This window comes from Argiope bruennichi, chromosome 3 (genome assembly GCF_947563725.1).
Source record: "Argiope bruennichi chromosome 3, qqArgBrue1.1, whole genome shotgun sequence".
Classification (NCBI taxonomy): Eukaryota; Metazoa; Arthropoda; class Arachnida; order Araneae; family Araneidae; genus Argiope; species Argiope bruennichi.
Window position 1 is genome coordinate 17,445,869 of NC_079153.1, and position 13,672 is coordinate 17,459,540.

Here is a 13,672-nt window from a genome sequence, read left to right on the forward strand (position 1 = left end):
TTCCCTTTTTAAATCGTCTGCACATGTATTTGCTCATATTGCCTTTTTCATGTTGAACTGATTAAAAAGAAAATTAATTTTAATTAAAGTTATAAATTTATTGTTTTGCTTTTATTTTTAACTATCAACAGTTGAATATTAAAAAATCTACTACATATAATTATTAAATTTTTTAAGCTTGTATTTTCCTTTTCAAATTTTCTCCTAAAAATTGACTTTAATAACGTTTTAATTAATATATTTGCATTATATTCATAGTGCTTCAATGTTAAAAAAAATATTCTCATATAACTATAAAAACTTTTATCCTCATATTCTCATTTTCACGTTTTTTCCTAGAAATTGATCTTAATGAAAGTTCAATTAAAATGAATTATAGCTATAGCATGTTACATTAAATTATGAAATATATATATTGAATTTTTGGGTTTTACTTGCTTACTTGCTTATTTTGATGAAAATGACTTTCTCTATTGGATTAATTTAAAATCATCATATATGTTTCTTATTAATTTTTAAATAATAATAAACATATTTTTTGTCATTTATTTATTTTCTTATATTATAGATAATAAGTATATTTTAAAATTCTGCTTTGATGTATACTCATTGCAGGAAATTTAAGCATAGATTTTATTTCTTAAAAGAATTAGATTGTGTTTGAAATTATTCATGTATTATGATGTGAAATTCTGAGATATTAGGCTGAGTCATGTATATTTGATTCTGAAGATAGATAAGAATCATTTGTCCTTCTTGTGTTAAATTCTTTTAAATATACAGATATATAAAATTTATTAGCTGGGATTGCAATTGTATTTTTTCAATTTTCATTTTATCTTTTCTTCCATAGTTATAACTATTTTTTGATTTTTTATATTTAATATCTTACACAACTGCTACATGATGGTGAGAACATGTAATTATTATTACCTGAAGATAGATGAGAATCATTTGTCATTTTTGTGTTAAATTCTTATAAATATACAGATATATAACATTTATTAGCTGGGATTGCAATTGTATTTTTTCAGTTTTTATTTTATCTTTTCTTTTATAGTTATAACTGTTTTTTAATTTTGGAGATTACTGCTACAAGATGGTGAGAACATGTAATTATTATTCACCTTTATAGAGAAACAAAATATTGCATTAAGAGAACAGTAAGTATTATTTTTTTTCCTTCTAATCATTGTGTTGTAGTAATTATTTGTTTGTAAGGGATACCTATCATATTTAAAACTTTATATTAAAGCATCATACTGCTATAACATTTTTAGTTTATTATTATTATTAACTTTAGAAATTATAATAAATAAAATTATTCAAAAAATGATAATGTTCATTGAAGAGTAATGTTAACAATTTCTTTGTATGAAATTATTTGCACTGTTTTTTATTTTTCGAATTTAAGAATTTATTACAACTTTATATATCAACTAACTAAATGTTATTAATATATATACTGTTACTACAAACTTATTTATTTTTAATTATTATGAATGATAAAAATGTGCATTTGTAATTTAATAACTAGCAGTTAACAGTGTGATTGGGGATCTTTTAATTTCAAAATATTTTTAAAGTTTATTACATCATGTAAAAGTTATGTTTTATTTTTATTACCTTATTAATTAATACACTCATTCAGACAGTCGTCTATCTGAAACCATTAGCACAAATATTTACCTGCCAACAATTTTATCACTTGTTTAGTGTCTGTATGCAGTGCACATGTATTCTATGGAAACATTTAAAACATTATTTTTACCTTAAGACTAGAAAACATTTGTATTAGTGGAGGGAATGGATATTTTCTGAAAAATAATTATATTTTCATACTCAAGTAGTTGCTGTTATTTTTGTCTAATTAAAAGTAGTTATTAGTATTATAAAGGTTTTTTTTTTATATTTCATCTATAAATATAGTACTATAAATACATATTTCTAACTTTTTTTTCTTTTTTTTTTTCATAGATATAAATAATGATATCTCTAATTCTAAATTAAATTCTGATTAATTTCTTAATTTTTATCTTTAGTCCATATCAACTTCATTCTAAAATGTGCTTTTCTTTCCTTATCCAATTCCACTTTTTTTTTTATTTAATTAATGCTACACTGAGTTCTGTAAAAATGTTTAAATCAGCAATTCTCATGCACCAAGTGAAGGGATAAAAATCTGTCAAGCTAAATGAATTCTTTTAAAAGATGCCTATATTTCTCTTACCTAAATCGACACATGTAAAGAAATTCCTATAAGAATTCTCATAGTATATAATTACTGAGAAAAATTTTCTGACTCTCTTTCGCTCTCTTCTGCTCTTGTGAACAGACGTCAGTTAGTCCTCATTTCTTATACATATATTATGCCTCCCAGGATGGAATAAAAGGGATGTTTAAGAATTCAAAGTGTCTTCTCTCTCTTTGGTTGCTCAAAAATATGTGTTTGCATATATACTTGAGTACTTCTTGGTATTTCTTCATAATAAAATTACATTATCTTTTAAAATTGTATTTCATTTCTGGATGAAATAACTAGAAGTTTGAGTTTTTGTACATAAAAGTTAAAGTAGTTGTAAATACACTCTCGAAAGTATATGAGTAATTATGTTTTAATGTTCTTTTTAGCAGTTTCAAAGATATCAAATATACATCCAGGTGAGAGTATTAAATTTAAAAAAAATTATGTCTTTCTTTTAGATGCCATTTTGGAATGACTCAAAAGCCCAGAATTATAAGGCAAAATTAGAACATAAGATGTGCATTGTAAGTTTTGCCTATTGAATAATGCAATTTTTTTTTCTTTTGTTATTTAATTTTAAACGTTACTAAAAAAATTCTTTGCATCAATTATTATTACAGCTTTATTATGTTTTGAAATTTTGCACTTATCTGCATTGACAGCTGTAGATCCAATGAAATAATTTATAATAAGAAGAGTACTTTGAATTGTCTAATTTTGTATTTAATAAAAGTCTATAATTAAAGTAATTAGAATTAATAATTAATAAAAATTAATTCTTTAAATAAATGAGATAAAATTCTAAAACATTTAGTTCTTAATATATTTATTGTGCACTTTAATGAGCTATATATTGGCTTTTTCCTCCCCATACCTCCTATCTATGCTCATTATTGTTTTCACATTGAAACATTTTTTTTTACTTTTAGGCCAAAGAAGCACCAGATGAAAACTTTGACTTATCTGATTGTAATTTATCAGAAGTAAGTATATTAAATTTACATTTTAACTCACTTTTAGCTAATGGCCATAATCATTTAGTCAACAGTTATTAAATCTGTTTCTACATTTCAGATTCCCCCTGGTGTCTTTTCTATGTGTCGAGTTTTTCGTAAAGAGGTTTGTACAAGTTAATGATGATTAATTTCATATTAAATAATTTATAATTGTGAAATAATTTTTTCAAAGTATCGATTTGACTTAAATATTTATGGATATTATTAAAGAATAGTTATTGGATATAAATCATCAATAATCATCAGTAATTTTGAGTATTTTTGATACTTTTTTGTTATATCAATAGTACCTTTACATAAATATTTTATGTATGATTGCTTTTACTAATAATATATCTTTTATTTAATTTTAAAAAAATGAAAAAATGCTAAATCATATTTAACAGATTCCGTAAAATATTCAATAGATTATTTAATTATAAAAATGTGCTAAAGCATCAAATTATTATTATTTTTTTTAAAAGAAATATTTGCAGAAAATTCTTTGTGTGTATTGTAATATTTGAGGTTTTGTGCATAATCTAATCTTTGCTGTAATTTGATATCCTTATTGTTGTTTATTTTTTAAACAATGATTTTTATTTATTTTATTTCAAAAATACGATTAAATGTTTAGGATATTTTTAATGGAGCATAATAAAATTAATTATTAATGCTTAAAAATTTATAATGTTCTTGATACATATACAATAAATAATTTAAAGATATAAGCTGTATTATAAAATATACATAACATTGTACTAATATATTGGTAAAAAAAATGACTAGAGAAGGTTCCTCTTATATTTTTATTCAGTTTAAGGTTTAAGAGCGTGGTAGATTATAATATGGCATATTTATGTATTTAAAACTTAAATTTATATATATAATCTAAAATTGTGATATTTTTTTGCAGGCCCTTCTTTTGCAAAATAATCACATTAGCAACCTATCTAGTGGTGGCTCATTAAAAGATTTGAGTCAATTGCAAGTAAGCTTGAGCAACTGTAATATCCTATCTTTATATTTTTCTTTGCATAATATTGTCTTTTATTATTTTTAAGTGCCTATTCATTTTAATGAATATATTAATATAATCTCCTGAATTGTTCCAGGGATATTTACTTATTTAAATTTAAATGGCCCTGGAATCAAAATCAGTGTTTCACTATTAAGTATTGAATGTTTTTGGAAATTATTGCAACATTTTTATTTCTGATTTTTAAGGCAATCATTCATAACCTTAGCATATGGTTATATTTTTTAGCTTTTATGTTCAGTATGTTGACCCCATTACCATATACTTAGTCCCTAATACATTTTTGTATTTATGGACTGATTGTGCCCATTTCAATTGGAGTGAAATAAGGAAATTGAAAAGGATTTAATGTTCAACTGGCACATAAGCAAAATATTCTCATGATTCAATGGTCATATTTGATGTGAAGTGATTATAAATGATTGACAACAAAGTTTTAATTCACATTCTTCATCATCACATTTTAATACACTTATAAATAACTTGCTCTTTGTTTTTCTAATAGCTATGCAATAGCCAAAATGCAAAGCAATTGTATTAAAGACAGAAACTTTCTTATATAATGTCCAGTTGTTATTCTTTTTGAAGTTTCTTTTCAGACTAAAATTAATTTATCTGAAATTTTAGTGTCCAGTTTTATAACCTAAATGATCTTAGAAAATTGATATTTCATGTGTATGTTAAACTATATATGACTTTTAAGCTCATGATATTTCATGTTATTAAACATGACAGCTGCTGTTACATTACTTGAAAATTATCTTTAAATTCTGTGATTTTTACTTAATTCCAGAATTCCCAAAGTCAAGTGATTTATGATATATGAAAAGTATTTTTGAGAGTAAGAAACAAATTGAATTCAAATAAATTTTCAAGTATAAATTGGAATTCTCTATACTAAAATAAAATTTCATTTCAGATTCTTAATTTAAGGAACAATAAATTGAGCTCATTGCCCTCTGATATCAGTCACCTTTCTAAATTAAAGGTAATATTAAAATTTGGACATACAATTTCAAAATGTCCCTTCTTTTAAAACGATTTAAAATATCTATGTGCACTTTTATTTTTTTCTAATGATTAATTCTTTATAGGTTCTTGATCTGGAAAGTAACCAATTAAAGAAATTACCAGCATCTTTTGAAAAATTAACAAGTCTATGTCATTTGAATTTAAAAAGTAACTTTTTGTTTAATAATTTTAGTTAATATAACTTGTTTAGGTCATAAAATACTTTTCCGATGTTGCTTGCTTTAGTACAATTTTTTAAGATTTTAATGTAGACCATATGCTTTTTTTTAAATCAAAAACTATATACATTCTGAGTACTGCTTAAGAAATCTATATCAAATTCCAAATGTAAATTTTCTTTAATATAAATTTTCCAAAATACATAAATTTTCAACTAAATTTAAATTTTGATATTCAACTAATTTTTTAAATTCAAAATTGAAAAAAAAATTATACTACATTTATTATTTGAATTTTCCCAATTAAATATTTAATAGGATTGTTTGCAGATAAAAGATGAGCTTTAGATTTAAGATTTCTAAGAATTAATTTTCCTGCTGCTTATAGGTATAAATCAATAATTGTTTTGAAATTGGAAGCATAAGGTTTTTATTGTTCAAAAATCTGTTCTATTTTACTGAGGTGAGAAAAGAAATTTATTGTGAGAAATGAAAACAAAGAAAAGGAAGAACCCACACAGTTTGATACTTTTTTTAGTAATAATCTTATATACTTTTATTTTGTAATTAGAATGAATTTCAGAATTATTCTTATTAACTAAGTTTAATGTTTCTGAGCTTTCCAAGATTTCTCTAAAATTTTTAAAAATAAATCCTGTATCATTAAATAGCTTGTCTTACTTTTTTTTCTTTCATTTTAGGTAATAAACTATCACAGTTTCCAGTGCCTATTTGCTCTTTACACAGTTTAGAATATTTAAACTTGTGTGATAATCCTAAAATTAAATATTTGCCAAAAGAACTATGTAATTTAACTTCACTCAAGGACTTGGAGATAAATTCTGAGAATTTTATATACCCAAGTGCAGGTAAACTTCATTTAAATTCTTTGCTTTGAAAGAATTATATTTTAACATGCATGGATTATCTTGTAATTGGAATTTAAAACTTTCTTTCATTAAAATATTTTTATATGTGTTTCTCTTGTAGATATATGCCTGAGTGGGACCGAGAACATAATGAAATTCCTTTGTGAAGGTAAGCTGATGCAAAATAATTTTTATTCACAATGTCTTAAACATTCTTTTTTAAAAAATATATATACTTAACAAAATAAGAATTGTTCTTTTTTTTATGAAAGTAAAAAAGATTTTAGTCATGTGCAGTATTTTGCATTAAAAGAAAATAAAACGATACTATGTTTTATAGAATGCAACACCTTTTATATAGGGATTTATAAAATATTTTACCTTCATTGGAGGCTGACTAAAAAAATATTTTTTTAAAATCATTTTTTTAAGAAAGTTAATCTGTTACCGTCAATTAAATCTCATCTTATATTGCCTAATCCAAATGAAATTTGTATTGATTTCAGTATTTTTTAAAATTAATATTTAAAAAATTATTATTTTTTATTTACTGTGAAACAATAAAAGCAAGAGTGGTCTCCGAAACTTTTCTCTGAAAAACATTTTGCTTACTCTCTAATTAAGGTCTTATCAGCCACCCTACCCCATATAAAATTGATATGGGGTGGTGAGTGCCTTGCATGGCATTTACAAACAGTAGTTATGAAATATAGATCATTATTGATCTATATGTCATTATTATTGACATATAGATCAATTGTTGATCATTATTATTCTGATTGTTGAGTCCTACTTTTTTACTAAATTAATCGACTGAATATGCATTTAGAATACTTTTTTTACTGACTGATTGGAACCAAAATTTGACATGGTAAATTACAGTTGTAGTCACATTCATTGATTTAAGCCTTTGAGTTATTATGCATGCAAAAGTGCAGATTGATAGATGGTCAACTCTTTGACAGATTTCATTCAAAATTTGTTAAGAAATTACATTTTAAATGCTAAACCTGTATATCAAATTTTGTTTAATTCTTTTCATTTTATAATTATTGAGCTTATTCATATATAAACAGCCAAATAGACAGACTTCCTCTGAAGATATTTTATTTAAAATTTGATAGAAATCTTCAAATCTTGTCTAAAATTCGTATATTAAATTTCATCCATTTTGCTCAAAACAGTTTTGAGCTAGCATGTTCACAGGAAGACAGACACAATACTAAAAATATGTTTTTTGAAAATAGGGTACAGGGAAGGGGACTGAAATGGAGATTCATCAAAATCTATGGCTCAAATTTTTTGATGATTATGGTACTTTATCTGTACTTTGCATATGAGAAAATAATAACTTTTGAAAAAAAAAAAGAATTATTTGAATGAAACCTGTAATTGAATGAAATGAGATGTTTTTAAACAGAGAGATAAATTTTATGTCTGTTTGATTTACAAACCTTAACCCTTGTTTTCAGAAGGTGCATAAATAAACGAAAATTATATTGATTTCATCTTGAATTAATTGAAAGATAATAACAGATAATAATAAATTTCTATAAAAAATAATATTATCAAATTGATCGCAGCTGAAATTATGCAGTTACTAATGTTGCCTGTGATTCAAAATGAAACTTTTATAGCAATATCATATATTTTTGGCAACTGTTAAGCAGACGAGATTTGTTTTATAGACAGAATATCAGTTTTAGGTCAGAAAATAGTTAGCTCATGTTTGATTTTTTTCATTGCAAAATCATCATGTACATAAAACTTGTAATTTTTGAATAAATTTGTGTCAACATCAAATTCCTCATCTTGGTTGTCATGTGGAAATGGAAAAAGTGGAGTTATAGCTGAAATTCTGACCATATTGTTTCATCAGTGTAATTAGAATATCTGTTTATGCTAATCCTTAGTTTAGTTTCAACTCGGAACTCTTAATCTTATGAATAGTAATCAATTTTGTTTGTGTTAGAATTCTTTTCTAGATGGGAAAAATTTGTTTTTAAGAATCCTTTTTTCAAGTGATAAGTCTTTAGACTTAATAAAAATTTTCAGCTGCATTTATTAAGTTACAGAATGTATCAACCAATAACAATAGGGTAGCTGGTATTCTTTTAAAAATAAATGTATAATTGTAATGTCATTAAAATATCACTTGTTGTAGAACTATGAAATATGGAAGTTTTTAAAAAAATTTCTTGAAATTTTATTTCAGAACAAAAAATTTTGGAAAATTCTCTGTAGTTTTATTTATTTATCTTTAATATCTTTAACTTTGATTAAATTTTTCAAAAGATTGTGAATATTTTTTGTCAGTAAATTTTCAAAATAGCAAACAAAAATTCAATTTTGTTTCAGAATTATTTGCCATAAATTAAAAACATTGTTCATCAGAATGTTTTGCTTGTTGATTTTTTAAAAATTATTGGCATATGTGATTAAGAGTATTGTTTATAGATTGTAATTTATATAGCATAATTCTTTAATAACACCAGCATTTTGAGAAGTAAGTGATTTTTGGTAACAATTATGCTCAGTAGAAAGTTTGTTTGCTCTTTAAAAATCTTATACTTAGGACTTTAAATATGAAATGAACTTTTTTCTTTGTTTTATGCTTTTCACTTGTCGTTTTCCTTAGATTAAAAAATTAATTTAAATATAAAATCTCTTTTATTTCATCTCTAGAAGCAGGGGCAGATTATGCTCCTCCTACCCCTAAAAGTCTTTCAAGTGCTGCTACTCCCGATGAAGAACATTCCGAGCCAGATAGACTAAAATCCATGGATTTTTCTCCACTTTCTGTAAATTCTATACTATTTTAAAAATTTGTATGTCAAAATGAATATATCCATTCTTCTCAGAAAAAAAAAGCATTTCTAAAATAGATTTTCTTAGTACAAAATGCATATTTAGGAAGAAATATAAGTATATTTAGAAGTTTGATAACTTTTAAATAATTTTTTAATCATTTTCAAGAAAAATGTTCTACATCATTTTATTTTACTTGTATATTCAAATCTTAAATTTACTAATGCCAAGATAAACTTTGAAGAACATGATTTATATTTTAATTTACATATTTTTTAAATAGCTGTATATAAGAAATCATTTTTAAACTGGACATGATAATTAGTATGTCTTATTCACTGCCCAATATTTTTTTTTTTTTTTTTTTTTTTTTACCAAATGCTAGGCTAGCTAGAAATATTGCCTGTGTTTAAAGTTTGGTCTGGCTTACAAAGTGCCAACATACATATAGATGCACACATTCTGCTTTATTATTAGCAAAATAGATTCAAGGAAAAACATTTTAAACGGGGTATTTTCAATTGCAGATCATAGAACATCTATCCATTCACATTTTGAAATATGCAAAGTGCATAAGAATACATCCATCATTTATGCTTTAATAAATTTAGACAAATTTTTGCCTGCATATTTTTCTAAAACACAAATCCAGTTATAAAAAAGTCAAGAAAATATTTTTGCATGTTGTGAATGCTGTAAGTAAAAAAAAAAAAAAAAAATCAAACTGACAGTTTGTTAAACTCTTATATTAAAAAAGTTTTATCCTTTAAATTGATAATTCAAATGATTCTGTCTCTTGGAAAGAAAAAAAAATATGTAACTATTATATTCCAATATATTTATCACAATTTAACTCATCTTTTGAGATCTATTGTACAAGTGAATCAAAGTTATTTGAAAAAACAATATATATAAAATCATATAACTTCTTCATGTTCCAAAATGCTTTGAAATTTTAATATATTTCACAGTTATTACATGCATTAATAAGAATTCCAGCATGAATGTTTTAGAATGTTCTATACTAATACTTTTCTCTTTCAGAAATACAAAAGATATATATATATAGTATGGAATTTCATAAAATACCATAATATTCTGAAATTTCACATTCATTAATGTTAAATAAAATATAGAATATATTTAGAATATTATTTTTGTGCAACTCCTCAATACAAAATTTATCTTAGAGCATATATTGTAAATAATCTACATGTACTCTGTTATATATTCTACTATATCTATAATAATTCACACCTTTTCCATAGAAATTAGAAAGCTGCGATATTAATATCCAGTTTATCTATTTTCTGAGATGCGAGTTTAAAAGTAGAAAGATTTGTTATTTGTAGAGAAAATAAATCCCCTCTATACCTTTGTTTCAATTGTATTTGGAATCTATTTTTCAAAGGAACTATTTTACTTATCTAATTTATTTTACTTATATTCTTATTAGTACAAAATATTATACAATGTTGATGATGTTGATCAATGTTATGAATAACTGGCAATATTATGAGGTTTTTTCTAGCAATGTTGTTTGGTAATTTGTACTAATTGGATTATTTCATCTATATATGAATATAAATAAGTGTGATTGCATTTCTAAATTTGTGCTAAAAATTATTTCGTTAAAAAAAAAAAATTAGAAATAGATTTTTTTATTAATTCTGAGTAAATACTTATTTATTATGTATATTAAAAATTAACAGTAAAAATTAATTATTAATGAACATTAAAAAAACTTTATTGAATAAATTAGTTAATTACTGAAAGCTGAGAAAGGCTCTTATTTTTAAATGCATTCAAGGCTTAATATGGCTTCTAAGTAAGCTTTTTCATTATAATTTAAGCTTCATTATAATTCATTATATTTTCATTATAATTAGCAAATTATAATTAGTTTATAGTTTTTTAAGCAAAAATTAAATCAAAATTTTATAGTACAATAAATTTATAATTTAATAAAGCTATAATTTAATATTGATGGCTAAAACAAATAAGTAATGAAAAAATAAATGAAATTCAATGGAAGTATTGAAAATAGTGAGAAATATATGATTTTAAAATATTTTAATACAAAAAATAATCTTATTAAATAATTAAAAATTATTTGAAAACTCTTTTTTTTATATTATTTCTTTTCAACAAAAGTTAGCAATTATGTCATTAATCTTTACTTTCAAGGACTCTCGGGTAAAGTAATACAAATGCATAAATTTGATTAATCTGTGAAGTACTTATATTTACTAGAATTCATTTAAGTGATAAAATATTGGATATATTGATTTTTTGGAAATTTTTAAGTATAGAATGAATTATAGATTTGTTCTTGTTCATATATTTTTGTGATTAATCATGGAAAAAATTGTATGCAGCACTGTATTTATATATGTGTATTATTTCAAGCTTATGCATGTTGTGTAATATCACATTCATTTTCGCTTATCTTGTTTTATTATTGTAGGCATCTTACCTGCACTACCAAAGAGCAAAGGCATGTAGCAGCATTTAAATATTTTGATTTACTTTATAATTGCTTTTTATCCATTTTAGTTATTCCAGTTAATGCTCTGCAATATTAGCTGGACAATATAACATTTGTATGTTTTTAGTTCTGAAGCACTCTTCTGTTAGCTATTGCATGCAGTAAAAATAAGCTTGTCAGAAGTTGCTAAATGTGCAATTATTTACTTCAATAACAGATAGTTCAATAAAATGAAAGATGTTACAATTTATTTAGAATTTGACAGTTAAAATGTATCCAGTGTTTCCAAAATTATAAGTTTATCATTTCTGAAGAGTTATTCTTTACTTTTATTAACTGAAAAATAATTATTGATTTATCTTCCTAGTTTCATTTTTTATTTTTAAATATCTAATTCTTTATTATTTTGTTTTTTATCTTATTTATTTCAAAAATATATTTAATTTTAAAACATATGGTCAATATTTTTTGTAGGTATCAGAATTTAATTTTCAGTACAAAGTTTAACTAATATTGTATGTGAAGCACAAGATTTTTTTTTTTTTTTGCATTTTATATTTTTGATATAAGATATTTAATGATTCATTGAAATAATTGAGATAGAGTTTCCTAATACTTCTAAAATACTTCCAAAAATACTTTCTAATTCAAAATAGTGTTTAATTTGTATATTAGTTCCCCTAAAGCAAAATGATGCTCGAGTTTCCGGAAAAATGCTATCTGGCTTTACATTAGGGCCGCGGTAAGGTCCCGGCTTCAGAACCGGAAGGTTTCAGGTTCAAGACCTGATTCCACTGAAGCACAATATGTAACTGAGTCTGGTGCACGTTAAACCCGTCAGAGTCAAACATCCTTCAGTTGTTGTGGTGTGGAAGTTTGGAGAGGGGGCGGTCCAGTTCAGGTGTCGTCCTCGTCATCTAACCACGGTTCAAAATGACGAGGTCCGTCCCAAAATAGCCCTAATGTAGTTTTAAAACGGAACGTTAATATAACTAAACTAAAACTAAAGCTCCTTCTTAAGTTATCAACTTGCACCTTTGATTCACAATGACATCTTTCTATTTTATTTTAATTTGTATTTTTAAAGAAATACCAGGATCTTTACATCCTCTGCTGATTATGTAAAATATCTGGAAGACCGAGCTTCGCTTGACAGTTATTAATATTGTTGTTGTAATTTTGTAAAATCGTGTTTTTCCGAAGAAAATATTTAGATACAAATCACATAATGATTACATATGGATATTTTTTCAATCTTACCTACATATAATCTGGTGATATATATATACACACCAAAGATCCGCAATACACACTCATTCGTGTTGTTCTGACCACTCTACACCACTGCCCACATTTCGAAGTAGAAGTTGAATATGCTTATTCTAATAGTTAGCTATAAAAAAAAATGCTTTTTTTTTAAAAATATAAAATCGGGTTTTTCAAGAAAGACACTGATACTGATAAACTTGAAAAGCCAAACCTTATTTCAATGTAAAATTTAATCCAAGTCGTTAGAGCCGTTTCTGAGATACAATAATTATATATATACACACACACACACACAAGAATTGCTCGTTTAAAGTTAAAAGATTTCTTTATAAAGTTGGATGAGCCCGAAATCACTTGGATCAAAGTAAATTGTAGGATGTTCTAGAAGTACCACAATTTTTTTTATCTCAAAAATTTTATAATAATCGATCTGTCTGGTTGCCTATTAGGAGCCGCGGGGGCCTGGTTTTTAGGTTTCGTAACCGGAGGATTTCAGGTTCGAGGCCCGTTTCCACTTAAGAACCTTAGTGTAAGCGGGTCTGGTGCACGTTAAATCCGTCGAGGCCAAACGTCCTCCCACTGATGTGATGTGGAAGTTTGGAGGGAAGGAGGGGGGGGATGTGCCAGCTCAGGTGCCGTCCTCGTGATTTGACCGCGTCCAAAATTATGAGATCCGTTTCCAAAATAGTCCTAGTGTTGCTTTAAAACGGGGCGTTAATATAACCAAACCAAAAACCAAGCTGGTTGCCTATTATTGTGATGCAATATC

General features: G+C 24.9%; 1 protein-coding gene across 4 annotated transcripts in view; it reads left to right on the forward strand.

Annotated features, from left to right (window-relative positions):
• LOC129963312 (E3 ubiquitin-protein ligase LRSAM1-like) overlaps positions 1–13,672 on the forward strand; it is a 31,078-nt gene that overhangs the window by 1,293 nt on the left and 16,113 nt on the right. The window contains exons 2-12 of one of the 4 annotated variants that reach the window (XM_056077605.1): positions 1,061–1,163; positions 2,704–2,769; positions 3,175–3,228; positions 3,320–3,364; positions 4,157–4,231; positions 5,199–5,267; positions 5,374–5,458; positions 6,171–6,338; positions 6,460–6,507; positions 9,024–9,139; positions 11,614–11,643. In XM_056077605.1, coding sequence (XP_055933580.1) covers positions 2,704–2,769; positions 3,175–3,228; positions 3,320–3,364; positions 4,157–4,231; positions 5,199–5,267; positions 5,374–5,458; positions 6,171–6,338; positions 6,460–6,507; positions 9,024–9,139; positions 11,614–11,643 — 756 coding nt within the window. In that variant the 5' untranslated portion in view covers positions 1,061–1,163. The remainder of the gene's footprint in view (positions 1–1,060; positions 1,164–2,703; positions 2,770–3,174; positions 3,229–3,319; positions 3,365–4,156; positions 4,232–5,198; positions 5,268–5,373; positions 5,459–6,170; positions 6,339–6,459; positions 6,508–9,023; positions 9,140–11,613; positions 11,644–13,672) is intronic. The other 3 variants (XM_056077607.1, XM_056077608.1, XM_056077609.1) reach the window with 3 other exon arrangements.